The 27,684-nt window shown below is 39.3% G+C and overlaps 1 protein-coding gene across 3 annotated transcripts in view; it reads right to left on the reverse strand.

The window, feature by feature from the left end:
• Positions 1-27,684, reverse strand: part of ELMO3 (engulfment and cell motility 3) — a 345,089-nt gene that overhangs the window by 192,003 nt on the left and 125,402 nt on the right. For all 3 annotated transcript variants that reach the window (XM_053702885.1, XM_053702894.1, XM_053702901.1), the window contains exon 7: positions 23,180-23,279. In XM_053702885.1, coding sequence (XP_053558860.1) covers positions 23,180-23,279 — 100 coding nt within the window. The remainder of the gene's footprint in view (positions 1-23,179; positions 23,280-27,684) is intronic.

Below are 27,684 nucleotides of genomic sequence, written 5' to 3' on the forward strand. Positions count from 1 at the left end.
AAAATAACAAAGCCCCCCAAAATAAAAAAATGCCCTACCCTATTCTAAATTACTTAAGTTCAAAGCTCTTTTACCTTACCAGCCCTGAACAGGGCCCTTTGCGGGGCATGCCCCAAGAAGTTCAGCTCTTTAGCTTGTTAAAAAAAACATACAATACCCCCCCCCCCAACATTACAACCCACCACCCACATACCCCTAATCTAACCCAAACCCCCCTTAAATAAACCTAACACTAAGCCCCTGAAGATCATCCTACCTTGTCTTCACCTCACCGGGTATCACACCGATCCGTCCTGGCTCCGATATCTTCATCCAACCCAAGCGGGGGCTAGACATCCACTGAAGAAGTCCAGAAGAGGGTCCAAAGTCTTCATCCTATCCGGGAAGAAGAGTAGATCCAGACCGGCAACCATCTTCTTCCAAGCGGCATCTTCTATCTTCATCCGATGAGGACCGGCTCCATCCTGAAGACCTCCACCGCGGACCCATCTTCATCCGGCGACGTCCAACTGAAGAATGACGGTTCCTTTAAGGATTCTATCAGCCAATCGGAATTAAGGTAGGAATATTCTGATTGGCTGATGGAATCAGCCAATCAGAATCAAGTTCAATCCGATTGGCTGATCCAATCAGCCAATCAGATTGAGCTCGCATTCTATTGGCTATTCTATTTTTGGTAACTTAGTTCTTTTTTATTTTTTGTACTTTAATGATAGTGTAGTGTTAGGTTTAATTGTAACTTAGGTTAGGATTTATTTTACAGGTAATTTTGTAATTATTTTAACTAGGTAACTATTAAATAGTTCTTAACTATTTAATAGCTATTGTACCTGGTTAAAATAATTACAAAGTTACCTGTAAAATAAATATTAATCCTAAAATAGCTATAATATAATTATAATTTATAGTGTAGCTATATTAGGATTTATTTTACAGGTAAGTATTTAGCTTTAAATAGGAATAATTTATTTAATAAGAGATAATTAATTTCGTTAGATGTAAATTATATTTAACTTAGGGGGGTGTTAGTGTTAGGGTTAGACTTAGCTTTAGGGGTTAATACATTTATTAGAATAGCGGTGAGCTCCAGTCGGCAGATTAGGGGTTAATAATTGAAGTTAGGTGTCGGCGATGTTAGGGAGGGCAGATTAGGGGTTAATACTATTTATTATAGGGTTAGTGAGGCGGATTAGGGGTTAATAACTTTATTATAGTAGCGCTCAGGTCCGCTCGGCAGATTAGGGGTTAATAAGTGTAGGCAGGTGGAGGCGACGGTGTGGGGGGAATATTAGGGGTTAATAAATATAATATAGGGGTCGGCGATGTTAGGGCAGCAGATTAGGGGTACATTTGCCGGAGCGGCAGATTAGGGGTTAATAATAATATGCAGGGGTCAGCGATAGCGGGGGCGGCAGATTAGGGGTTAATAAGTGTAAGGTTAGGGGTGTTTAGACTCGGGGTACATGTTAGAGTGTTAGGTGCAGACGTAGGAAGTGTTTCCGCATAGCAAACAATGGGGCTGCGTTAGGAGCTGAACGCGGCTTTGTTTGCAGGTGTTAGGTTTTTTTTCAGCTCAAACAGCCCCATTCTTTCCTATGGGGGAATCGTGCACGAGCACGTTTTTGAGGCTGGCCGCGTCCGTAAGCAACTCTGGTATCGAGAGTTGAAGCTGTGTTAAATATGCTCTACGCTCCTTTTTTGGAGCCTAACGCAGCCTTTATGTGGACTCTCAATACCAGAGTTATTTTTATGGTGCGGCCAGAAAAAAGCCGGCGTTAGCTACGCGGGTCCTTACCGACAAAACTCTAAATCTAGCCGTTAGTTTGCTGGAGGCGGATACCTTAGTTACTGCTGAGAATATTTGCGTTCTGTCCTTGTGTGTCAACTCTAATTCTAGTTCTTTCTCCCAGCTATCAATGTAATGAGGTATACTGCATGAGGCTTGTAAAATGGAGTATGTAAGGGAAAGGGTTCTTTTAATGGGAGAAGCTGAGTTACACAATACCTCAAAAGGAGTTAATGAGCGTAGAAAACTATTCTTCTCTTTATGTTTATATATGTATGAGTGGCACTGTCTTAGGGAATACCAATTACGGAATATAGGGAACCCCTCCTCAATCAATTCTTCGCTTGTTCGCAGGTGTTGTTCATTCCCTAGGTGTAACATCATAATGGCTCTCAGATTTTGTGTCCTAGGGTGCTGTTTTAGTAATCCCATTCCCAGTGCAAAATCTACATTGTCTGAAAGAGGAGTTAGCGGGGAGGCCCTGGATGATATGTGTGGGTATTCTAGGATCCTGTCCCATATTTTAATGGTTTCTAGAATAGGTGCGTTTTGACTAATTTTATTTGACAGTGTTGTGCGTCTCTGCCAGCACAGTGTACCTAGGTGTCTTTGCTCTGTAAGGTCATGCTCTAGTCTCACCCAAGCCTTATATTCATAATTTATAGACCAATCTACCACTCTTTGTAGGAAGACTGCCTGTCTGTATTTTTTAAGATTGGGAACCCCCAGCCCCCCGTCTTTGATGTGTACGCACATTAATTTTCTGTTTATCCTTGCTTTTCTTTTATCCCAAATAAAGTCAAACATGGCATTCTGCATATTTTTCAAAAAGTTTAGGGGTAAGGGGATAGGCAAAGTCTGAAATAAGTATAACATACAGGGCAAGACGTTCATCTTTATAGTATTAATTCTGCCCAACCATGTAATATGTTGGGAACGCCACGACGACAAGTCAGTTATCAGAGATTTCTGTAGCGATTTATAATTAAGCACAAACATCTCCTGGATAGATGGTGCTAGCATGATCCCTAAGTATTTTAGACTGTTTTTCTGTATTCGAAACGTACAGGTGTTCTGTATCTGCTCTAAAAGGGCCTTATCGCATTGTAGTGGGAGCATTTCCGATTTGTTTTTATTAATCAGTAAATTAGATGCCATATGGAATTTGTCTAATTCTTCTGGCAATTGGGGGACCGACTCAACTGGAGATGTTAAAAAAAACAAGATATCGTCTGCATACAGCAGCGACTTGTGCTCAGTCTCTGCTATATGGAGGCCTTTTATCCTATTATTTGATCTTATCTTTACCGCTAAGGCCTCTACTACGCATGTGAACAACAGGGGTGACAGCGGGCACCCCTGTCTAGTCCCATTTGATATATGAAGCACCCCGGAGAAGATCCCATTCACTCTGACCTTGGCTGTGGGAAACGTGTACAGGGCCATGATTTTTTAAATAAATGTTTCGCACATCCCGAATTTCCATAGAATCTTGCGTAGAAAAAGCCAACTGAAGCGGTCGAAAGCTTTCTCCGCGTCAGTGGAGACCACTATCGTCGGCACTTTTTTATCCTGCAATTAGTTAATAAGATGGATAGCCCTAACTGTATTATATTTTGCCTTTGCGTGCCTGAATAAAGCCCACTTGGTCACTACATATTAGGGACGGTAACACCATACCTAGTCTATTTGCTAGAATTTTTGAGTATATTTTTAGGTCAGAGTTCAACAATGAAATTGGGCGAAAGTTCTCAGGTCTATCTGGAGGTTTACCCGGCTTTGGGAGTACTGTTATGTACGCCTCTAGGTTCTGCGTCGAAAAAGGGGACTTCTCGGTTATGTCATTAAATAGGGTCATCATATGAGGGATCAGTGTTTCTCTGAACTTTTTGAAGTAGCCGTTGGAGAAACCATCCGGCCCTGGCGCTTTATTTGCTGGTAATTGGGCTATTACATCTTTAATCTCTCTAAAAGTTATCGAGGCTTTCAGAGTGTTGTTTTGATCTGCTGTTAATTGGGGCAAAGAGATATTACTCAGGTATTCCTGAATATACCTGTTTTGATCGGCAGGATTTTCTATTTCACCCTTCAGATTGTACAACTGTTCATAGTACAACCTAAAGGTTTCTGCTATTCGATCTGAGGTGTGTACCTCCTTATTTTGTCTATTACTAAGTGTAAGAATGTAATTCCTATTTATTTTGCGTTTCAATTTCCTTGCTAATACTGGACCGCATTTATTGTCTCCCTCATAGTACTTCTGTCTCAATTTAAATGCTCGTAGTTTACATTCCTTTCCCATCATTGAGTTAATTGAAGATCTACAGTCGACTATTTTCTGTTGAAGTACAGGGTCTGAAGTATCCGCTTCCCTTTGCTTTTCTAATGTCTCTAATAATTGTAGTGCATCATTTAGGGCTCTACTGGCTTGTTTGGCCTGGTAAGACTGTATGCTCATTATTTCTCCCCTTATCACAGACTTATGTGCTTCCCATATGGATCTAATATCTAATTTGGGATTTGTGTTCGTGTTGATGTCAAAATATTCTCCCATTACTTTTTCTAATTTTTGGAAATTAACCGGGTCCTCTAGTAGGCCTTCATCTAGTCTCCACACGTGTTGTTTGCAAGGAATGTGTGGCCAAGTAAGTTCACAACTGACTATTGAGTGATCAGACCATGAGTTCGGAAGAATCCTTAATCGTGTTATCCTGGATAGGTTTGTGACATCTACCATAAAATAATCAATCCGTGAATGTCTGTGGTGTGGGTTAGAGTAGAAGGTATATTTTATCCTATCAGGATATGTCACCCTCCATGCATCGTGTAAGGCAAGATTTCTCATATGTGACTTAACCATGTGGATCACTCGGTGTGGTGTGGAGGAAGTGTGATTGGAATGATCTAAAATGGGGTTCATAGTTAAGTTAAAATCCCCTCCCATAATCACCTCCCCCCTGGCCACTTCTAGAAGTAAATTAGAGAGTTGTTTAAAGAATATATCTTGCTTTATATTAGGGGCATAGACATTCACCAAGGTGACCATTGAATTGTATAATTTGCCTACTAGGATTAGGTACCGTTCTGATTTATCTGCATGTTTCTTAATTAGGGTAAAAGGGATGCCTCTCTTAATGAGGATACCTACTCCATTTGTTTTGATGGAATTTGATGCGTAGTACGAATCCCCAAATTTTAAAGCAAAAGTTTTAGGTTCCCTTCCCCTGATGAAATGTGCCTCCTGCACAAATATCACTTCGCCCTTCTTCTGTTTAAGGTCTCGTAAAGCTATATTTCTCTTGTATTGGCTATTAAGTCCCTTGGCGTTAGCAGTGAGAAAATGAATGTTATTCGCTGTGTGTGCCATCTCATTTATTATCTGCCTCCCCCTCCCGAGCTAGGATTGTAGCTTTAAGTAGACTAGATTGTATTGCCTCAGTGGTAAGTGGGTCGCGTCTGTGCAATATTGCCATGGTATAATACTGTGGGGGTTCTGGGCCGAATCTATCGTTGGTCCTGAAATCAGTGCCTAAGTGTTTGCATTCCAACAAAATCATCATGTCAAGCCTAATATAAATGTTTAAATTAAAACTAAAACATAAACAATTACATGAACATAAAAGAAAAACAATAAACAGTAACAATAACAAATAACATTGCTCTTTGGAAGGAACTATCCTTCTGAGCATAATCGATAATAGGGAGTATGTCCAGAGCTGCTCCCTTGTCAGTATAATATTAAAGTTTCTTCTTTCTTGAGGGATTAGTATAACAGTACATTTGTAAGTGAATTAACAATATAACAGTGTACGTTTTTGCTCTAGCTAAACTACGTAATATGTTCCCTGTAAACACAAGTCCCAGGTAGAGTTCAAGCTTGTGCCCTATCGGGTTATAAAAAATCTGTACCCAGCTAGAGCAAATTTGTGAAACGACATATATAACTCTCTGTCCATAACAAGTGGGTTATCATACTAAATAGTAAGAGTTCTTGTCTCGGGACTAGAAACAAAATAAATAAGACAGATCTCACCCAGTACTAGATCCATTTCCATCAGAGGTCGGGTCAGGTCTCTGCTTCTATTCCGGGCCCAGCTTCGCCACCCAGCTCTTTAGTCTTCTTTCTTTTGGACGAGACTTTTGTCCATTTCTGAATGGAGTCCTGCATGTATTGACTTTGTTTGGTGTTTTTTCTGTCATCTGTTCTCACATCAGAAGTATGTGGTTGACGAAAAGTTAGCTTCAGTTCTTCTGCCAAGGCTGGTAAATCTTGCTCTGTTCTGTAAGTAACTGTGCGCCCTTCGTGTGACACGATCAGGCTAAAAGGGAAGCCCCATCTATATTTTATACGGTGTTCCTGTAGTACCTTAGTGATAAACCGAACCTCTTTTCTTCTTTGTATGGTAGCGGGACTGAGATCTAAGTAGATCTGAAGGCTGTGGTCAGCATATTGAATAGTAGGAGTAGAGCGCGTGGCCTGCCAGATGTTTTATTTCTCTGTATAGCGTAAGAACTGTATAATTAGGTCCCTTGGCGGTGCGTTTGGAGGGGGTGGAGGTCTCAGAGCTCTGTGTGCTCTATCCAGCTCTATGTCAGGTATTGCCTGATCCTTGACCAGGAATTTAAACAGGCCTTGAAGGTAGTTAGGTATGTCTGGTTGTGATACAGATTCGGGTATAGAAAAAACAGAGTAAGGGTAGCGCTGATGCAGCTTAGAGGCTAATCATGTGAAATAGATTGTTCAGGTGTTGTAAAAATGCTCTGTAAACTCAGAGCAAATAAATTTGTATAGTGTTGAGAGAAGGTATGTAAAGCGCTAAATGGTGAAAGAACTGGATTAAAATAAGTGTAATTATATTGGAGATAAAAAATAATCCTCTATATGGGACTATATATAAAAGTCTAACATAGCAATGAAGATTTTAATTACAAATAAAATCAAATACATGTGATAAAAGGTGCCGGCACCAATTGCGGGATTAAAAATACATAATGCAGTCAATTATAGTCTAAAATAGAAACATATAATACTTGATATTATATAAGAGACTAAAAGATATAGTTCGTTATTAGATACAATTTATATCGTGACCACAATTTCTAACAAAAAATCTATGTTTCCTAGTTGAGGTCAGTCTCGTGAGCAGGATGTTTAAAATAGCAAACAATTGTTCCCAATTTTATTGATGCTGTTTACCGTATTGGTGTTTCTGATTACCGTCCTCAAATAGTTGGATAGAGTCGTATAGGGAAACAAAACTGTTTGCGGCCGTAGATGAAAAAAACGCTCCGGCGGTGGTGTCCAATACTTTGTGGGTGGCAAGAGTTGTTGCTAGTTAACTGCAATTTCAAAATGCAAAATCCCACTATGTCTGGATAGCCTGTGTGTTGCCGTGGTTGAGTTGCAGGTAAGTCTTGGGGCCGAGGTATTTGCTGGCAGCCGTGATACAACTTTCTGGGCTGTACCTCCAGGTCCTATTACCTGTTCCAGTGTGTGGAATAGCAGGATTGGAAATCCGTTAGATAGGATATGTTGTTAGATAAATATAGTGAGAACTCGGTAGATAGATCCTGGGTGAGGGATTACGCACATGTATACACCACTTGTATTTTAAGACGGCTTTAATGCACCTCACCTACTAAGACCGAGTTCCCCAAATGGATAATAAGTAGATATGAAGTGGATGAGCAAATCTACGCGTTTCAGCCGGGTAGGCCTTTATCAAGATGCTCATCGTGGTGTTGGACAGATTTAAATATCCTCATGTGATTCTTGATAGGTCAGAATTTGACTCCCACAGGGTGTGTTGTATTTGTAAATCATCTGTCTTTTAAACGTTGATTAGTATACAATTTGTGTAACTACTAGGAAACATATACAACACACCCTGTGGGAGTCAAATTCTGACCTATCAAGAATCACATGAGGATATTTAAATCTGTCCAACACCACGATGAGCCCTGATTACCACAGACTTAGCGAATATGAAAAGAAATTTAAACGAGAAATAGCCATGGACGGTGCATTTAGGGCATTCAAACTCACTGAACCTTGGGATAGTGTTTCTGCTTCAGTTTGAGTATTTGCAGCACTCTGAAAAAAAGTACTCGCTGAAGTAGGTAGATGGTTTTGACTTTTAGGTGCCTTGTCTCCCTTGTTTTTAGCTTTAGAGGCCATATCTGGTATATAATTAGGCCAAGATGGAGTGTATAACTATGGAAGAGGGGCAGAAAACTAAATGTGCTGTGTTATAGTTTGTTGGACTTTTAGTGTCTCTTGTCTCCACCCCCTGTTAGTTAGTTGTGATAGCTTCAATTTGTTGGTCTTCCCACCAGGCCGTTATATTAGTAAAGTGGGCTCCCTTTATTTTATTACTCCATATATGTGCTTTATTTCCTTGTCCTTAGCATAAGATACGTGTGGCTGCATTTAAATATTTTGTTATGCAGGTAATTCAAAACATGTGATTACACGCCGTGCCCATCAGCTTTATATCAAGTTTGTCCTTTCCTATGTGTGTCCTGATTCTCATGCTGCCTAGGCCGTAATGGCGTCATATTAAATTCACTTCTCTCCTCTATCAGCGATTAGTGCAGGCTAAAGGAGCGTTTGTCTCTGTTAAAGTATTGCGACTTCCAGTGTCGCCTCAGTCTCTGTTTTAGACTGTTATTGTGTCGAGTCTTACCTCCTGTGTAGCCCCCGGGACCATAAGTCTTAGCCGTTACACTGCAATGGATCCGTTGCAGTTCCTGAGCCGGAGTAAACATTTTCCGGTGTCTTGGGAATGTACATGAGGTCTACACCTCTTACTTGCACTGAGGATCCGAAAATTTTAATTATCACCCTCAGCTATGGGCTGTCAGGAGCTTCACACACCCGCGGCCATTCACCCGCATGGCCAGGCTCCGCCAAGTTTGTATTAATTTTAACTAGGTAGAATAGTTACTAAATAGTTATTAACTATTTACTAACTACCTAGCTAAAATAAATACAAATGTACCTGTAAAATAAAACCTAACCTGTCTTACACTAACACCTAACCTTACACTACAATTAACTAAATTACAAAAAAAAAATTAAAAAAAAATTACACAAAATAAAACATAAATTAACAGATATTTAAACTAATTACACCTAATCTAATAGCCCTATCAAAATAAAAAAAGCCCTCCCCCCAAAATTTAAAAAAAAACCCTAGCCTAAACTAAACTACCAATAGCCCTTAAAAGGGCCTTTTGCGGGGCATTGCCCCAAAGAAATCAGCTCTTTTACCTATAAAAAAAAAATACAAACAACCCCACAACAGTAAAACCCACCACCTACACAACCAACCCCCCAAATAAAACCCAAACTAAAAAAACCTAAGCTCCCCATTGCCCTTAAAAGAGCATTTAGCTCTTTTTCCACCCAAACCCTAATCTAAAAATAAAACCCACCCAATAAACCCTTAAAAAAACTAACACTAACCCCCGAAGATCCACTTACAGTTTTTGAAGACCAAACATCCATCCTCAACTAAGCCGGGAGAAGTCATCCAAGTGGCAAGAAGTCCTCAACAAAGCCGGGAGAAGTCTTCATCCAAGCGCCAAAGTCTTCATCCAGACGGCATCTTCTATCTTCATCCATCCGGTGCAGAACGGCTCCATCTTCAAGACATCCGGCACGGAGCATCCTCTTCAATCGACGTCTTCTTGCAGAATGAAAGTTCCTTTAAATGACGTCATCCAAGATGGCGTCCCTTGAATTCCGATTGGCTGATAGAATTCAGCCAATCGGAATTAAAGGTGAAAATATCCTATTAGCTGATGCAATCAGCCAATAGAATTGAGCTCACATTCTATTGGCTGTTCCAATCAGCCAATAGAATGCAAGCTCAATCCTATTGGCTGATTGGATCAGCCAATAGGATTGAAGCTCAATCCTATTGGCTGATTGGATCAGCCAATAGGATTGAAGCTCAATCCTATTGGCTGATTGGATCAGCCAATAAGATTGAAGCTCAATCCTATTGGCTGATTGGATCAGCCAATAAGATTGAAGCTCAATCCTATTGGCTGATTGGATCAGCCAATAAGATTGAAGCTCAATCCTATTGGCTGATTGGATCAGCCAATAAGATTGAAGCTCAATCCTATTGGCTGATTGGATCATCCAATAAGATTGAAGTTCAATCCTATTGGCTGATTGGATCAGCCAATAAGATTTAAGTTCAATCCTATTGGCTGATTGGATCAGCCAATAGGATTGAAGTTCAATCCTATTGGCTGATTGGATCAGCCAATAGGATTTTTTTCACCTTCAACTTCTTGCCGCTTGGATGAAGACTTCTCCTGGCTTCATTGAGGATGGATGTCGGGTCTTCAACAACTGACTGTAAGTGGATCTTCGGGGGTTAGTGTTAGTTTTTTTTTTTTCTATTTTAAATTTTTATTGAGGAAATATGCATACATGAATAGCAAGTACAAGATAGGAAGACCAGAATGTATTGGTATATGTACAAGTACAGTATATTGCTAAACCAGTCCTCATTTTTGTCCCATATAAGTTTCTAGGTCACTCTTGGACCTATAATTAATCTGCTTCCAAAAGATATTGGGATTATTTAAACTAGATATAGCTATATACAAAAAACATTGTGAGATAAGCAGAAACAAGACAAGATCAGGTCCGAGTCTTCAGGCGTCATCTCATAAATGTAGACAAGTTGCTTCTCGCACAAATAATTTTAATACATGGCAAAAGAGCTTATTAATAAGTAAAAAAAAAAAAAAAAAAAAAAGAAGTGTACAAGGGTATTCCTTTCCCTATCATAGTGTGTGCTCTTATAAGTTCTGGCAGGTCAGTTGCTGCAATGCTATTAAAATAACAGTGTCATACAATGTGCAATCTGGGGGATGTGAGGTATGACACCCCTGAGGGTGGTTATGACTACTTAGGGTTAACATACCTAGATACCACGGACAGCATAAGGCGTAAGGTTGTGTATAAACCGATATGTAGCATTGCATTACTTTTTAAATGTATAAGCAGCTACTGCCCAAGCAAGTGCCGTGCATTAAAGTACTGTTTATGAGGTGCGAAGCATAAATAAGTATCACCAATGTCAGTCTTGCACTCCCAAATATTATGTTAGTGTCCAGGAAATAAGCATATGCTATGAATGGAGTATTTGCTAACAGAGTGTGTTACAGAGATACCGAGGATATGGTAGTAACCGTCTTTTGCCAGATATACATATAATAAATAACATTTTGGAGTGCTTATTATATACTTATGGAAACATAGCATAACGTTTTAAACCAACAAAAAGTTTCTTGGGAACATTAACGATAGATCCATTGAACAGGGAGACACACAGACAGTTTTAATATGAGCCTTTTTACTGTTCGTCAGCCCCCTGAGTCAAATTGCAGCCAGAGCAGCATCCCTTTGTGATTACCCAGATTGCATGTCCCCAGAATAATGCAATCTTTCCCATACACGGCTTTTACTTCTAAGTGCAAGGAGGGACATGAGTACTCAAGTTCAATCCCCCCGGTCTCAGGATCAAAGGTAGGATTCCCACAGGCTAATAACTGGTGTAAATTACCCGTTGCGAGACACTTCTGATTAGGCTTAGTATGTATATGTGTCCCGGTGTCACCAAATGCCGCCAATACTTGTACAAGGGGAGTCTTTGGCGTCAACATTACCTCGTTAGTGTCAATGACAGAGTCTATCTGTGTATCTGGACCGGACAAAGCCAACCCCTCGACATCTGGAGGGGTAAGTATGCACACTCCAGACAGCCCAAGAGTGTATGTTATTCTTGCAGCCGCGCCAGGGCCCTTTTGCGAGGGTCGCAAGCCGGAGCTATTCAGGGCTGCCTCCTTGCTGCTTGGAATAAGCCTAACGGCCTGTGCTGTTGCGGGAGGTTCCCTTGTCTGTGGCTGTATCAGAGGATTTTCTACGGGCTGAGGAGCAATCTCTGTCGTTATCTCTCTCCTGACGCCATCTTTGTTCGAATGTGGTATAGAGGTCTGTGTTGGTTCTTCCATGGGTATGTTGTTTATCGGTGGTAGGGTGCTCTGAGCACAGTCTAATGGGAGTGATCGATGATAGATTCTAAGGAGCAGATTCTCCAATTTAGCAAAACGCTGATCTAGCTCCTGCTCCAGGCTCATCTCCCATGCGGTCGCCATCTTGAAAGCAATCTTGTGTGCGGTAACTTAGGGACCCGATCCCTTGCAAAGTTGTTGTCTGTGAATTATTTTTTCTGCTTAGCGATGTTTTAGAGAACAGTAAGGCAGAAACCTGCTGCCAGCACTGGTAACCCGGAGGAGCCCCGGGGGGGGAGTCGCTAGTCGTCCGATCTGTGGCTCTTGGATCATGTAAACAGCTATCGAAGATAGAAATATAGCCACCGTACGAATGGCAACCATAAATCACTAAGATATAAGTATATTTTAGCTGTTAAGGTCTCTAAAATCGGTGGATTGAAGAGGTTTCTTCTAGAGCCTGCAGTAGATACGTCCTATCCAGTACGTGGTTCGGACACGCCCCCAGTGTTAGGTTTTTTTAAGGGTTTATTGGGTGGGTTTTATTTTTAGATTAGGGTTTGGGTGGAAAAAGAGCTAAATGCCCTTTTAAGGACAATGCCCATACAAATGCCCTTTTCAGGGCAATGGGGAGCTTAGTTTTTTTTAGTTAGGTTTGGGGGGGTTGGTTGTGTGGGTGGTGGGTTATACTGTTGGGGGGTTGTTTGTATTTTTTTTACAGGTAAAAGAGCTGATTTCTTTGGGGCAATGCCCCGGAAAAGGCTGGTGTAATTTAGTGTTTGTTTGTTTTTGTAATTTAGTTAATTGTATTTATTTTATGTAATTTATTTAATTGTAGTGTAAGGTTAGGTGTTAGTGTAACTCAGGTTAGGTTTTGTTTTACAGGTAAATTTGTATTTATTTTAGCTAGGTAGTTAGTAAATAGTTAATAACTATTTACTAACTATTCTAGCTAGTTAAAATAAATACAAACTTAGCTGGGAAATAAAAATAAAACCTAAGATAGCTACAATGTAACTATTAGTTATAATGTAGCTATCTTAGGGTTTATTTTACAGGTATTTAGTTTTAAATAGGAATTATTTAGTTATTAATAGTAGATTTATTTTAATTACATTAAAGTTAGGGGATGTTAGGGTTAGGGGTTAATAACTTTAGTATAGTGGCTGCGACATTGGGGGTGGCAGATTAAGGGTTAATAAGTGTAGGTAGGTGGCGGCGACACTGGGGTGGCAGATTAGGGGTTAATAAGTGTAATGTAGGTGGCGGCAACATTGGGGGCGGAAGATTAGGGTTTAATAATTGTAATGTAGGTGTCAGCGCTGTCGGGGTGGCAGATTAGGGGTTAATAAGTGTAATGTAGGTGTCAGCAATGTCGGGTGCAGCAGATTAGGGGTGTTTAGACTTGGGGTTTATGTTAGGTGTAAACATAAATTTTTATTTCCCCATAGGAATCAATGGGGCTGCGTTATGGACCTTTACGCTGCTTTATTGCAGGTGTTAGGCTTTTTTTCAGCCGGCTCTCCCCATTGATGTCTATGGGGAAATCATGCACAAGCACGTAAAACCAGCTCACCGCAGCGCTGGTATTGGAGTGCGGTATGGAGCTCAATTTTGCTTTACACTGCAATATTGCCTGCTAACGCCGGGTTTATGAAAACCTGTAATACCAGCGCTGTAGGTTAGTGAGCGGTGACAATAACTTGCAAGTTAGTACCGCGCCGCTCATAACGCAAAACTCGTAATCTAGCCGAAAGTTATTTACCCCTAATCCGCCAATCCCCCACAATGCAAAGTACCTAATTACACTATTAACCCCTAAACCACCACACCCCACAAGGCAAAGTACCTATTAACACCATTAACCGCTAAACCGCCACAACACAAACTACCTATTAACACTATTAACCCCTAAACCTCCCTCCACAACACAAACTACCTATTAACACTATTAACCCCTAATCCTGCATTGTGGGGGGTTGGCAGTTTAGGGGTTAATAGGTTAATTAGGTAGTTTGCGCTGTGGGGGTTTGGCGGTTTAGGTGTTAATAGGTTAATTAGGTCGTTTGCGTTGTTGGTGGTTGGCGGTTTAGAGGTTAATAGGTTAATTAGGTAGCTTGTGTTGTTGGGGTTGGCAGTTTAGAGGTTAATAGGTTTATATAGTGTTTTGCGTTGTGGGGGGTGGCGGGTTAGGGGTTAATACATTTTTATTAGAGATTGCGATGTGGGGGGTGGCGGATTAGGGGTTAATATGTTTATTAGGTAGTTTTCGATGAGGGGGGATGGCGGATTAGGGGGTTGGAATGGTGTTTTGACGTGTCGATTTAATTTTGTGGGCCCGGTTTATTTATTTAAGTGCAAATTCAACTTGTATATTTTTTTTTTTTGTTCCACACATTTCTGGACCTTGCCAGTTTATCCGACTTACGGCAGTATATCATCTTCAGGCGCCGTTTATGTGATTCACTTGATGTGCGAGGTGAACTTACTTTTTATTATCCACGCATACTAAAAAAGAAAAGCTTGCGAATATTGTGGCACAAACGGTTACTTGTTAGGATTTTGCGCCATAACCATACAATATATGCACAACAAAAAAAGTCTTTTATAAAAAGCTCTTTATTCTTTTATATCCATGATAGAGAGAATGTTTTATCCAGGAGTAAAGCACAATTTTCAAATTTTAGGCAAATAATAAATAGTATCCTTAAAGGGACATGAAACCCCAAATTTTTCTTTCATGATTCAGATAGAGAACACAATTTTAAACAACTTTTCAATTTACTTCTATTATCTTATCTAATTAACTTCATTCTCTTGGTATCCTTTGTTGAAGAAGAATGCACTACTGGGAGCTAATTAACACATTGGGTGAGCCAATAACATGAAGCATATATGTGCAGCCACCAATCAGCAGCTCCAGAGCCTACCTAGGTATCCTTTTCAAAAAAGTATATGAAGAGAAAAAGAAAATTAGATAATAGAAATAAATTGGAAAGTTGTTTCTAATCACAAAGCTCTATCTAAATGATGAAAGAAAAAATGAAAGAAAAAATGAAAGAAAAAATGAAAGAAAAAATTTGGGTTCAATGTCCCTTTAATTCTTATATTTATGCACTTTTTATTGCACACCACAAATCGCTGGTAATATTCTCCCACCCAGAGAGCTGTTAGATGTCTTCACTGGCTATTTTCAAGCCTAGCAGGATTAATCTGTAACCAGATTGCTGTCTGAGGAACTTATGACCTAGCCATGTATGGAGTATGCTGATAACCATGAAAAAAACAGTTACTGGTTTTTACTCATGGTTTCCTTGCGCATTTTCTCTCCAAATAATCACTATTTGATCATTATGGAAATTCAGAAACAAATTACAACATGCAGGATATTTTCTGCCAGACCATGTACTCTGCGGATGTCAGAATAAGGCATGCAGTTCAAAAAATTCGTAATTTGCCTTTGCTTGGAGGGGAATCCTCTCTTGATATACAGGAGATTCAGTGTGAGTGTATGCTTGTAAATTGCTCAATATGGCTGTCACCACTTTTGAGGACCAGTTTGCCTGCGGTTTCACCACTGTCAAGGGGAGAGCACTAAAAAACGCTCAGTAACGGGTTTCACTGCAGACACACGCCAACCTACATCACCATGCATCCGCTGCTCAACCGGAAATCCAAAAAAAACATAATTTATGTAAGAACTTACCTGATAAATTCATTTCTTTCATATTAGCAAGAGTCCATGAGCTAGTGACGTATGGGATATACATTCCTACCAGGAGGGGCAAAGTTTCCCAAACCTCAAAATGCCTATAAATACACCCCTCACCACACCCACAAATCAGTTTAACGAATAGCCAAGAAGTGGGGTGATAAGAAAAAAGTGCGAAAGCATAAAAAATAAGGAATTGGAATAATTGTGCTTTATACAAAAAAATCATAACCACCACAAAAAAGGGTGGGCCTCATGGACTCTTGCTAATATGAAAGAAATGAATTTATCAGGTAAGTTCTTACATAAATTATGTTTTCTTTCATGTAATTAGCAAGAGTCCATGAGCTAGTGACATATGGGATAATGACTACCCAAGATGTGGATCTTTCCACGCAAGAGTCACTAGAGAGGGAGGGATAAAATAAAGACAGCCAATTCCGCTGAAAAATAATCCACACCCAAAATAAAGATTAAATGAAAAAACTGAAATTATAAGCAGAAGATTCAAACTGAAACAGCTGCCTGAAGTACTTTTCTACCAAAAACAGCTTCAGAAGAAGAAAACACATCAAAATGGTAGAATTTAGTAAAAGTATGCAAAGAAGACCAAGTTGCTGCTTTGCAAATCTGATCAACCGAAGCATCATTCCTAAACGCCCAGGAAGTAGAAACTGACCTAGTAGAATGAGCTGTAATCCTTTGAGGCGGATTTTTACCCGACTCGACATAAGCATGATGAATTAAAGATTTCAACCAAGATGCCAAAGAAATGGCAGAGACCTTCTGACCTTTCCTAGAACCAGAAAAGATAACAAATAGACTAGAAGTCTTTCGGAAATTCTTAGTAGCTTCAACATAATATTTCAAAGCTCTAACTACATCCAAAGAATGCAATGATCTCTCCTTAGAATTCTTAGGATTAGGACACAATGAAGGAACCACAATTTCTCTACTAATGTTGTTAGAATTCACAACCTTAGGTAAAAATTTAAAAGAAGTTCGCAACACCGCCTTATCCTGATGAAAAATCAGAAAGGAGACTCACAAGAAAGAGCAGATAATTCAGAAACTCGTCTGGCAGAAGAGATGGCCAAAAGGAACAAAACTTTCCAAGAAAGTAATTTTATGTCCAATGAATGCATAGGTTCAAACGGAGGAGCTTGAAGAGCCCCCAGAACCAAATTCAAACTCCAAGGAGGAGAAATTGACTAATGACAGGTTTTATACGAACCAAAGCTTGTACAAAACAATGAATATCAGGAAGATTAGCAATCTTTCTGTGAAAAAGAACAGAAAGAGCATAGATTTGTCCTTTCAAGGAACTTGCAGACAAACCTTTATCCAAACCATCCTGAAGAAACTGTAAAATTCTCGGAATTCTAAAAGAATGCCAGGAAAAATGATGAGAAAGACACCAAGAAATACAAGTCTTCCAGACTCTATAATATATCTCCCTAGATACAGATTTATGAGCCTGTAACATAGTATTAATCACAGAGTCAGAGAAACCTCTTTGACTGAGAATCAAGCGTTCAATCTCCATACCTTTAAATTAAAGGATTTGAGATCCTGATGGAAAAAAAGGACCTTGAGACAGAAGGTCTGGTCTTAACGGAAGAGTCCACGGTTGGCAAGAGGCCATCCGGACAGGATCCGCATACCAAAAACCTGAGAGGCCATGCTGGAGCCACCAGCAGAACAAATGAGCATTCCTTCAGAATCTTGGAGATTACTCTTGGAAGAAGAACTAGAGGCGGAAAGATATAGGCAGGATGATACTTCCAAGGAAGTGAAAACGCATCCACTGCTTCTGCTTGAGGATCCCTGGATCTGGACAGATACCTGGGAGGTTTCTTGTTTAGATGAGAAGCCATCAGATCTATTTCTGGAAGACCCCATATTTGAACAATCTGAAGAAATACCTCTGGGAGAAGAGACCATTCGCCCGGATGAAACGTGTGGCGACTGAGATAATCCGCTTCCCAATTGTCTATACCTGGGATATGAACCGACAGAAACTAGACAGGAGCTGGATTCCGAGCTAAGTGGGGGGAGGGGAGCGCTCTGGTGTGAGCTGTGAGTAGGATTGTGGTTAGATGTGTTTTATGTGAGCCAATCTTTGATTGGTGTTAGTGGTGAATAAAATAAAATAATAATATAGTGAATAACTAAATCAAAATAATATATAACCAATCTTTGATTGGGATATATTTCTAATATATCTAGTGAAGTGTGAGATAGTTATCTCAAATAGTATAACCAATCTTTGATTGGGATATATTTTCTAAAATATCTAATATATCTAGTGAAGTGTGAGATAGTTATCTCAAATAGTGTATGAGACTATTATCTCGAATGTTAACAATGAGTGTCACTCTAGACTATATAACTAGGTGGGTAAAATAAATTCAGTGCCCTTCTTGGGGGTATTAAAAACACATTAATATAAATTGGAAATGAGACGATATATTCAGATAAGTGTTCATATAATTTTACTAAGCAATATTTAAAAGATAATTTGTTTATACATTAACTTATTGATAACCATATAAAAGTGTAATCATAAAATACAAAATGCTAAATAGCAGTTACGTTATACTCGCCTAATATTTCTTATAGGTCAGCGACTCTAAAATACTAAGAATGACTTATCTCCTAACACTCATTAATGTTAGCAATGGTGCTGGTGATTGTATTGTGTATACAATCGCTATAGATGTGCAGCTTGTAGGATAATACACATTGATGTCAATACAGAGACAATTTCTTAAAAGATATATATATATATATTCCTTGACTGATATATGTGGAAAACAGATGTAAATGCACATCAGATATAAATGTACATCAAATCCAATGGCGATTGTAAATGTTAGCGTTAATGGTAACAGTGTTAATGATCCTGTTTAAAAACCTATAGTTGAATATGTATAGGTATACGTTGGTCGTCAAATGACAGTTCTGTGAATAATATGATGTATGAGTTGTGGCCACAACTATTTGTATTTATCCAAGGGTGTTTGTCCCTGTTAAAAATGCTCTCTGTTCAGAGCGTTTGTTTATAATGTAAAATGTCACTGTTAAAAAAGGCTCAAAATCTGAGCATGTGAGTCAAACGGCGTGAAGCGGTGCTCCCCCTTGCCGTACTACTGATTTCCCTTACCTCCTCTTCAATATTGTCGGTGTTCGGAAGGTTACCTGGCAGGTTTCTGCTGCGGGTTTGTTGATTCTTTTTCTTTTCGGCGTCTCGCCGTTTTGTATTTCCCGGCAGTCCCTTCTTACCCTGACGTATGTAGGCTTTACGTATGGTCCTCAGAGGTCCAATCAAGTAGTCGGGTCGTGGGGGGAGTGGTTCTTGGACGAATTCCTCGTGTTTGCTAGAGCCTTTTCTTCCTTGTCACACTGGTTGGTCAGATCTACGTGTTTCAGCGCTATATCGCGCCTTTATCAAGACAGAAACTAGACAGGAGCTGGATTCCGCCCATACCAGAATTTGAGATACTTCTTTCATAGCCAGAGGACTGTGAGTCCCTCCTTGATGATTGATGTATGCCACAGTTGTGACATTGTCTGTCTGAAAACAAATGAACGATTCTCTCTTTAGAAGAGGCCAAGACTGAAGAGCTCTGAAAATTGCACGGAGTTCCAAAATATTGATCGGTAATCTCACCTCCTGAGATTCCCAAACCCCTGTGCTGTCAGAGACCCCCACACAGCTCCCCAACCTGTAGGACTTGCATCTGTTGAAACTACAGTCCAGGTCGGAAGAACAAAAGAAGCCCCCTGAACTAAACGATGGTGATCTATCCACCACGTCAGAGAGTGTCGTACAATCGGTTTTAAAGATATTAATTGAGATATCTTTGTGTAATCCCTGCACCACTGGTTCAGCATACAGAGCTGAAGAGGCCGCATGTGAAAACGAGCAAAGGGGATCGCGTCCGATGCCGCAGTCATAAGACCTAGAATTTCCATGCATAAGGCTACCGAAGGGAAAGATTGTGACTGAAGGTTTCGACAAGCTGATATCAACTTTAGATGTCTCATGTCTATCAAAGATAGAGTCATGGATACTGAATCTATCTGAAAACCTAAAAAGGTTACCTAAGTCTGAGGAATCAATGAACTTTTTGGTAAATTGATCCTCCAACCATGATGTTGAAGAAACAACACAAGTCGATTCGAATGAGATTCTGCTAAATATGAAAACTGAGCAAGTACCAAGATATCGTCCAAATAAGGAATACCACAATACCCTGTTCTCTGATTACAGACAGAAGGGCACCGAGAACCTTCGTAAAAAAATTCTTGGAGCTGTAGCTAGGCCAAACGGCAGAGCCACAAACTGGTAATGCTTGTCTAGGAAAGAGAATCTCAGAAACTGATAGTGATCTGGATGAATCGGAATATGCAGATATGCATCCTGTAAATCTATAGTAGACATATAATGCCCTTGTTGAACAAAAGGCAGGATAGTCCTTACAGTTACCATTTTGAATGTTGGTATCCTTACATAACGATTCAATATTTTTAGATCCAGAACTGGTCTGAAGGAATTTTCCTTCTTTGGTACAATGAAGAGATTTGAATAAAACCCCAGTCCCTGTTCCAGAACTGGAACTGGCAAAATTACTCCAGTCAACTCTAGATCTGAAACACATTTCAGAAATGCTTGAGCCTTCGCTGGGTTTACTGGGACACGGGAAAGAAAAAATCTCTTTGCAGGAGGCCTTATCTTGAAGCCAATTCTGTACCCTTTTGAAACAATGTTCTGAATCCAAAGATTGTGAACGGAATTGATCCACATTTCTTAGAAAAAACGCTCCCTACCAGCTGAGCTGGAATGAGGGCCGCACCTTCATGTGGACTTAGGAGCTGGCTTTGATTTTCTAAAAGGCTTGGATTTATTCCAGACTGGAGATGGTTTCCAAACTGATACCGCTCCTGAGGATGAAGGATCAGGTTTTTGTTCCTTGTTGTGTTGTGACAAAAGGAACGAAAACGATCATTACCCTGGAAAGAAAGGGAAAGCAGAGTAGACTTAGAAGACATAACAGCATTCCAAGTCTTAAGCCATAAAGCTCTTCTAGCTAAAATAGCTAGAGACATATACCTGACATCAACTCTAATGATATCAAAGATGGCATTACAAATAAAATTATTAGCATGTTGAAGAATAAAAATGCTATGAGAATTATGATCTGTTACTTGTTGCGCTAAAGCTTCTAACCAAAAGATGAAGCTGCAGCAACATCCGCTAAAGATATAGCAGGTCTAAGAAGATTACCTGAACACAAGTAAGCTTTTCTTAGAAAGGATTCAATTTTCCTATCTAAAGGATCCTTAAGGAAGTACCATCTGCCGTAGGAATAGTACGCTTAACAAGAGTAGAGACAGCCCCATCAACTTTAGGGATTTTGTCCCAAAACTCTAATCTGTCAGATGGCACAGGATATAATTGCTTAAAACGTTTAGAAGGAGTAAATGAATTACCCAAATTATTCCATTCCCTGGAAATTACTTCAGAAATAGCACTAGGGACAGGAAAAACTTCTGGAATAACTACAGGAGATTTAAAAACCTTATCTAAACGTTTAGATTTAGTATCAAGAGGACCAGAATCCTCAATTTCTAATGCAATTAGGACTTCTTTAAGTAAAGAACGAATAAATTTCATTTTAAATAAATATGAAGATTTATCAGCATCAACCTCTGAGACAGAATCCTCTGAACCAGAAGAACCATTATCAGAATCAGAATGATGATGTTCATTTAAAAATTCATCTGAAAAATGAGAAGTTTTAAAAGACTTTTTACATTTACTAGAAGGAGGAATAACAGACATAGACTTCTTAATGGATTTAAAAACAAAATCTCTTATGTTATCAGGAACACTCTGAGTGTTACATTACAGCAACAGGTAATGTAACAGTACTTAAAGGAAATATTATCTGCATAAACAGTTTGTCATGACAAAACAGTACAAATAACAGCTGGAGGAACAGATACCATAAGTTTACAGTAGATACACTTAGCTTTGGTAGCTCCAGCCCCAGGCAGGGATATTCCAGAAGTATCTTCTGACTCAGCTTCAACGTGGGACATCTTGCAATATGTAATAGAAAAAACAACATATAAAGCAAAATTGATCAAATTCCTTAAATGACAGTTTCAGGAATGGGAAAAAAATGCCAGTGAATAAGCTTCTAGCAACCAGAAGCAAAAAATCAATGAGACTTAAATAATGTGGAGACAAAAGTGACACCCATATTTTTTCGCGCCAAAAAAGACGCCCACATTATTTGGCGCCAAAAATGACGCCACATCCGGAACGCCGACACTTTTGGCGCAAAAATGACGCAACTTCCGGCGACACGTATGACGCCGGAAACAGAAAATAATTTTTGCGCCAAAAAAGTCAGCGCCAAGAATGACGCAATAAAATGAAGCATTTTCAGCCCCCGCGAGCCTAACAGCCCACAGGGAAAGTCAAATTTTTAAGGTAAGAAAAAAATGAATTATTCATATGCATTATCCCAAATATGAAACAGACTGTCTGAAATAAGGAATGTTGAACATCCTGAGTCAAGGCAAATAAATGTTTGAATACATATATTTAGAACTTTATATAAAAAGTGTCCAACCATAGCTTAGAGTGTCACAGAAAATAAGACTTACTTACCCCAGGACACTCATCTACATGTAGTAGAAAGCCAAACCAGTACTGAAACGAGAATCAGTAGAGGAAATGGTATATATAAGAGTATATTGTCGATCTGAAAAAGGAGGTAAGAGATGAATCTCTACGACCGATAACAGAGAACCTATGAAATAGACCCCGTAGAAGGAGATCACTGCATTCAAATAGGCAATACTCTCCTCACATCCCTCTGACAAAGTTTGTAAAACTGATTTGTGGGTGTGGTGAGGGGTGTATTTATAGGCATTTTGAGGTTTGGGAAACTTTGCCCCTCCTGGTAGGAATGTATATCCCATACGTCACTAGCTCATGGACTCTTGCTAATTACATGAAAGAAAAACCTTTTTAATGTCAAGTACAAAACATGTGGTTCCATACTGCACAACACTTCAGTTATTTATTGTTCAAATCTTTATGTTTCAGATAAATGGCTATACTTCCAGATAGGCATTGATTTAAATTATTGTTACACAGGGAACTGTTTTACAAATCATACACTATCAGTGGCCAATGGCATCTTTACATAGTATGGTATAGAAGGCACTGGAGTTTTATTGGTTATGTAGACTGACAGATGAAGTTAGCATCACACTGCTCATATTAGTGCACTGAAGTAAAAAGGAGGAATAATTAGTAAGAATGGTTTTCTTGAATCTGAAAGGACTTGCAAGAATAGACGTTGCTTATATTTTAGCAGGACTTGTTGATAAGCCAAACCAACCATTAAATTGTCTGCCTGCCTGTCTGCCTGGTGTGGTAGCAGAAACTTGCTTCATTATGGACCATTACTTCACCATCTGGTCTATCTTACAATTCTAGACACAAACAATGAGGAACTTGAGTTGCTACAGAAATCTAATTCTGCATTTTTGGGAAACATAAATACACCCACACATAGTCCTCTGTAGAATATTGCTGGGGTTCAGTGAATGTCACATACCTTAAATATAAAAGCCTTGCTGAAAGCCTCCCAAGAAACAAATCCATGCTCCATCAACTCAACAATTGCCTTGAGTGCGTAGGACATCACCTCTCCCATCCTACAAGAATAAAACAGCTGAGAGAGAGAAAGCAAACGAATAGCAGAGGTTGCCATAAAAGTCAGGTGACAGACTCACAACCTCCATTCAATGAGAGCTTACCTAGGTAGGCTCAGAAGTGTGCATGTTTTGCGTACTATATGGCAGCAGTGTTTGCACTAATGTTTGTAACAAAGTGATACAAAACGTGCACACTCCTATGCCTACCTGGTATGTCATCAAGAGTAGCTTCATTTCACCAGAGAATGACAAAAAAAGACATACATTTGATAAAAGAAGTAAACTTTAAAGTAAAAAAAAAAAACATTGCAAGCTTTATCTGAATCTTCAAATTATAATTTTAACTTCTATGTCCCTTTAAAGGGACATTCCAGCCATAATTGGAATCCACATGAATGCATTTCAGTTTTGAATATAAGCATTTTTATAATATACCTGCATTAGCAAAATTGCTTCTAGTAAAAGTTATAGCTATTTCAAAAGTGTATTTAAGTATGCACCATGGCGTGCACCAGCATTTTGAACATAGCACTTGTTCAGAGAGCCTAAGGTGCTTGTACCATCCAGTAAAGACTCAATTTATTATTTGCTGACATGATACAAGCCCCACTAATGCTCTGAGCAACTGCAGTATTTAAAATAATAGTGCACCAAGAATATCTTGTTATGCTTCACATGCACGTGCAGAGAAAAATGCTAACACTAAAACAGTGATAACTTTTACTAGAAGCATTTTTGCTAATACATGTATATTGCAAATATGTTTCTAGTAAGAGATGTAATTCAACTATGTGCATTTATATTTTGACTGGAATGTCCCTTTAAGTCTCTTCTCAGACATCCTACGTCTTCATATAATCTGATGGACTTTCTAAAATATACAGTTAAATTCATATATCAAAGCATTTCCACTGTGTCTTCACCCAACTGCCTAGGTGCTCAGCATTCTTCTTCTTCAAACACGTCTTAGTCACATTAGTTTTCAAAATGTCATCCTGTGCCCCTTTTGTCTCTTGCATCCAAATCTGTAGATGTTCCTTAAAAGTATGTAAAACGCAAAGTTTTCTTCTGTGCCAATTTAAAAAAAAAAATATTTTCATGTGGTAATTGTCCCTGTCTCAGGACTCGGTTGTACATTATCATGCACTCCTGTGAGTTTCATCCTAAATTATAACTGATTTTACTTATGCCTTTTATGCAAAAAAATATTTTAACTGCTGCTACTTCATATACTTGATAAAAAAAAACATTAAGTAATATACTGTATCCCTTTAAATGTATAATTCCCCTGTTTCCATTTCCTCTCCAGAGTCACAATATATTATCACATAAGTGCAACTCACTGAGAACAAATAATTAGGTTGTTAGAGCGCTGAAAAAAAATCTAAACATGCTTCATTGTGTCTGTTTGCATGTGGTTTACCAACATGTATAAGTATTTATCACTGGAACATAGTTACAACGTTCCCTACTGCTAACTAAATTTAAAGCGTTTTCAAACAGGGCCTCCGTAGCGACTAAGTTTTGTTTGTGTTAAAATGCCCCGTTAGTTTAGCTTATTTTACCTTATTAAAGGGACACTCAAGTCAAAAACAAAATGTATGCTTACCAGATAAATTCCTTTCTTTCCTGGCAGGGAGAGTCCACAACTTAATTCCTTACTGTTGGGAAATACAACACGTGGCCACCAGGAGGAGGCAAAGACACCCCAGCCAAAGGCTTAAATATCCCTCCCACTTCCCCTATCCCCCCACTCATTTGGCTGAAGGAACAAGGAAAAGTAGGAGAACAAAGAATAACCTATGGGCGGGGTTGTGAACTCTCCCTGCCAGGAAAGAAAGGAATTTATCTGGTAAGCATAAATTTTGTTTTCTTTCCATAAGGCAGGGAGAGTCCACAACTTCATTCCTTACTGTTGGGAAAACAATACCCAAGCTCCAGAGGACACTGACGGAATAACGGGAGGAAACAGATAAAGAGTCGGACCCTAATCTGAGGGCACCACAGCCTGCAAAACCTTTCTCCCGAAAACTTGTAAAATTTAGAAAACATATGTAAGGAGGACCAGGTAGCTGTCTTACAAATCTGATCCATTAAGGCTTCGTTCTTAAAAGCCCAGGAAGAAGCTACTGCTCTAGTGGAATGAGCTGTAATCCTCTCAGGAGGCTATTGCCCCGCTGTCTCATAAGCTAGGCGGATGGCACTCCTCAAACTGAAAGACAGGGAAGACATAGTGGCCTTCTGACCCCTACGTTTACCTGCAAAGATGACAAACAAAGATGAAGATTGTCTGAACTCCTTAGTAGCCTGAAGGTAAAATTTCAAGGCATGAACCACATCACGTTCCTTCAACGAGGAAGGATTTGGACACAAAGGAAGGAACAACAATCTCTTAATTAATGTTCTGATATGACACCACCTTAGGAAGGAAACCTAACTTACGGCTAGATTTAGAGTTTGGCGTTAGCCGTCAAAACCAGCGTTAGAGGCTCCTAACGCTGGTTTTGGGCTACCGCTGGTATTTAGAGTCAGTCAGGAAAGGGTCTAACGCTCACTTTGCAGCTGCGACTTTTCCATACCGCAGATCCCCTTACGTCAATTGCGTATCCTATCTTTTCAATGGGATCTTTCTAACGCTGGTATTTAGAGTCGTGGCTGAAGTGAGCGTTAGAAATCTAACGAAAAAAAAACTCCAGCCGCAGAAAAAAGTCAGTAGTTAAGAGCTTTCTGGGCTAACGCCGGTTTATAAAGCTCCTAACTACTGTGCTCTAAAGTACACTAACACCCATAAACTACCTATGTACCCCTAAACCGAGGTCCCCCCACATCGCCGTCACTCGATTAAATTTTTTTAACCCCTAATCTGCCGACCGCACAACGCCACCACCTATGTTATCCCTATGTACCCCTAATCTGCTGCCCCTAATACCGCCGACACCTACATAATATTTATTAACCCCTAATCTGCCGCCCCCGCTATCGCTGACACCTGCATATTTTTTTTAACCCCTAATCTGCCGCTCCGTACAGCGCCGCAACCTACATTATACCTACATTATACCTATGTACCCCTAATCTGCTGCCCCTAACACCGCCGACCCCTATATTATATTTATTAACCCCTAATCTGCCGCCCCCAAAGTCGCCTCCACCTACCTACAATTTTTAACCCCTAATCTGCCGACCGGACCACACCGCTACTATAATAAATGTATTAACCCCTAAAGCTAAGTCTAACCCTAACACCCCCCTAACTTAAATATAATTTTAATCTAACGAAATAAATTAACTTATTAAATAAATTATTCCTATTTAAAGCTAAATACTTACCTGTAAAATAAATCCTAATATAGCTACAATATAAATTATATTGTAGCTATTTTAGGATTAATATTTATTTTACAGGCAACTTTGTAATTATTTTAACGAGGTACAATAGCTATTAAATAGTTAATAACTATTTAATAGTTACCTAGTTAAAATAATTACAAAATTACCCGTAAAATAAATCCTAACCTAAATTACAATTAAACCTAACACTACACTATCAATAAATAAATTAAATAAAATACCTACAATTATCTACAATTAAACCTAACACTACACTATCAATAAATAAATTAAATAAAATACCTACAATTACCTACAATTAAACCTAACACTACACTATCAATAAATTAATTAAATACAATACCTACAAATAAAAACAATGAAATAAACTAACTAAAGTACAAAAAATAAAAAAGAACTAAGTTACAAAAAAATAAAAAAATATTTACAAACATTAGAAAAATATTACAACAATTTTAAACTAATTACACCTACTCTAAGCCCCCTAATAAAATAACAAAGACCCCCAAAATAAAAAAAATGCCCTACCCTATTCTAAAATTAAAATAGAAAAGCTCTTTTACCTTACCAGCCCTGAAAAGGGCCCTTTGCGGGGCATGCCCTAAAGAATTCAGCTCTTTTGCCTGTAAAAAAACCCATACAATACCCCCCACAACATTACAACCCACATACCCCTAATCTAACCCAAACCCCCCTTAAATAAACCTAACACTAAGCTCCTGAGGATCTACCTTGTCTTCACTATGCCAGGTATCACCGATCGCTCCAGGCTCCGAAGTCTTCATCCAAGCCCAAGCAGGGGCTGGCGATCCATCATCCGGCTGAAGTCTTCTATCAAGCGACGGCTGAAGAGGTCCAGAAGAGGCTCCAAAGTCTTTATGCTATCCGGGCAGAAGAGTAGATCCGGACCGGCAACCATCTTCTTCAAAGCGGTGACAAGCGGCTCCATGTTGAAGACCTCCGGCGCGGATCCATCCTCTTCTTGCGACGTCCTAAGTCCGAATGAAGGGTCCTTTAAATGACGTCATCCAAGATGGCGTCCCTCAAATTCCGA

The sequence above is a fragment of the Bombina bombina genome, chromosome 1 (genome assembly GCF_027579735.1).
Source record: "Bombina bombina isolate aBomBom1 chromosome 1, aBomBom1.pri, whole genome shotgun sequence".
Classification (NCBI taxonomy): domain Eukaryota; kingdom Metazoa; phylum Chordata; class Amphibia; order Anura; family Bombinatoridae; genus Bombina; species Bombina bombina.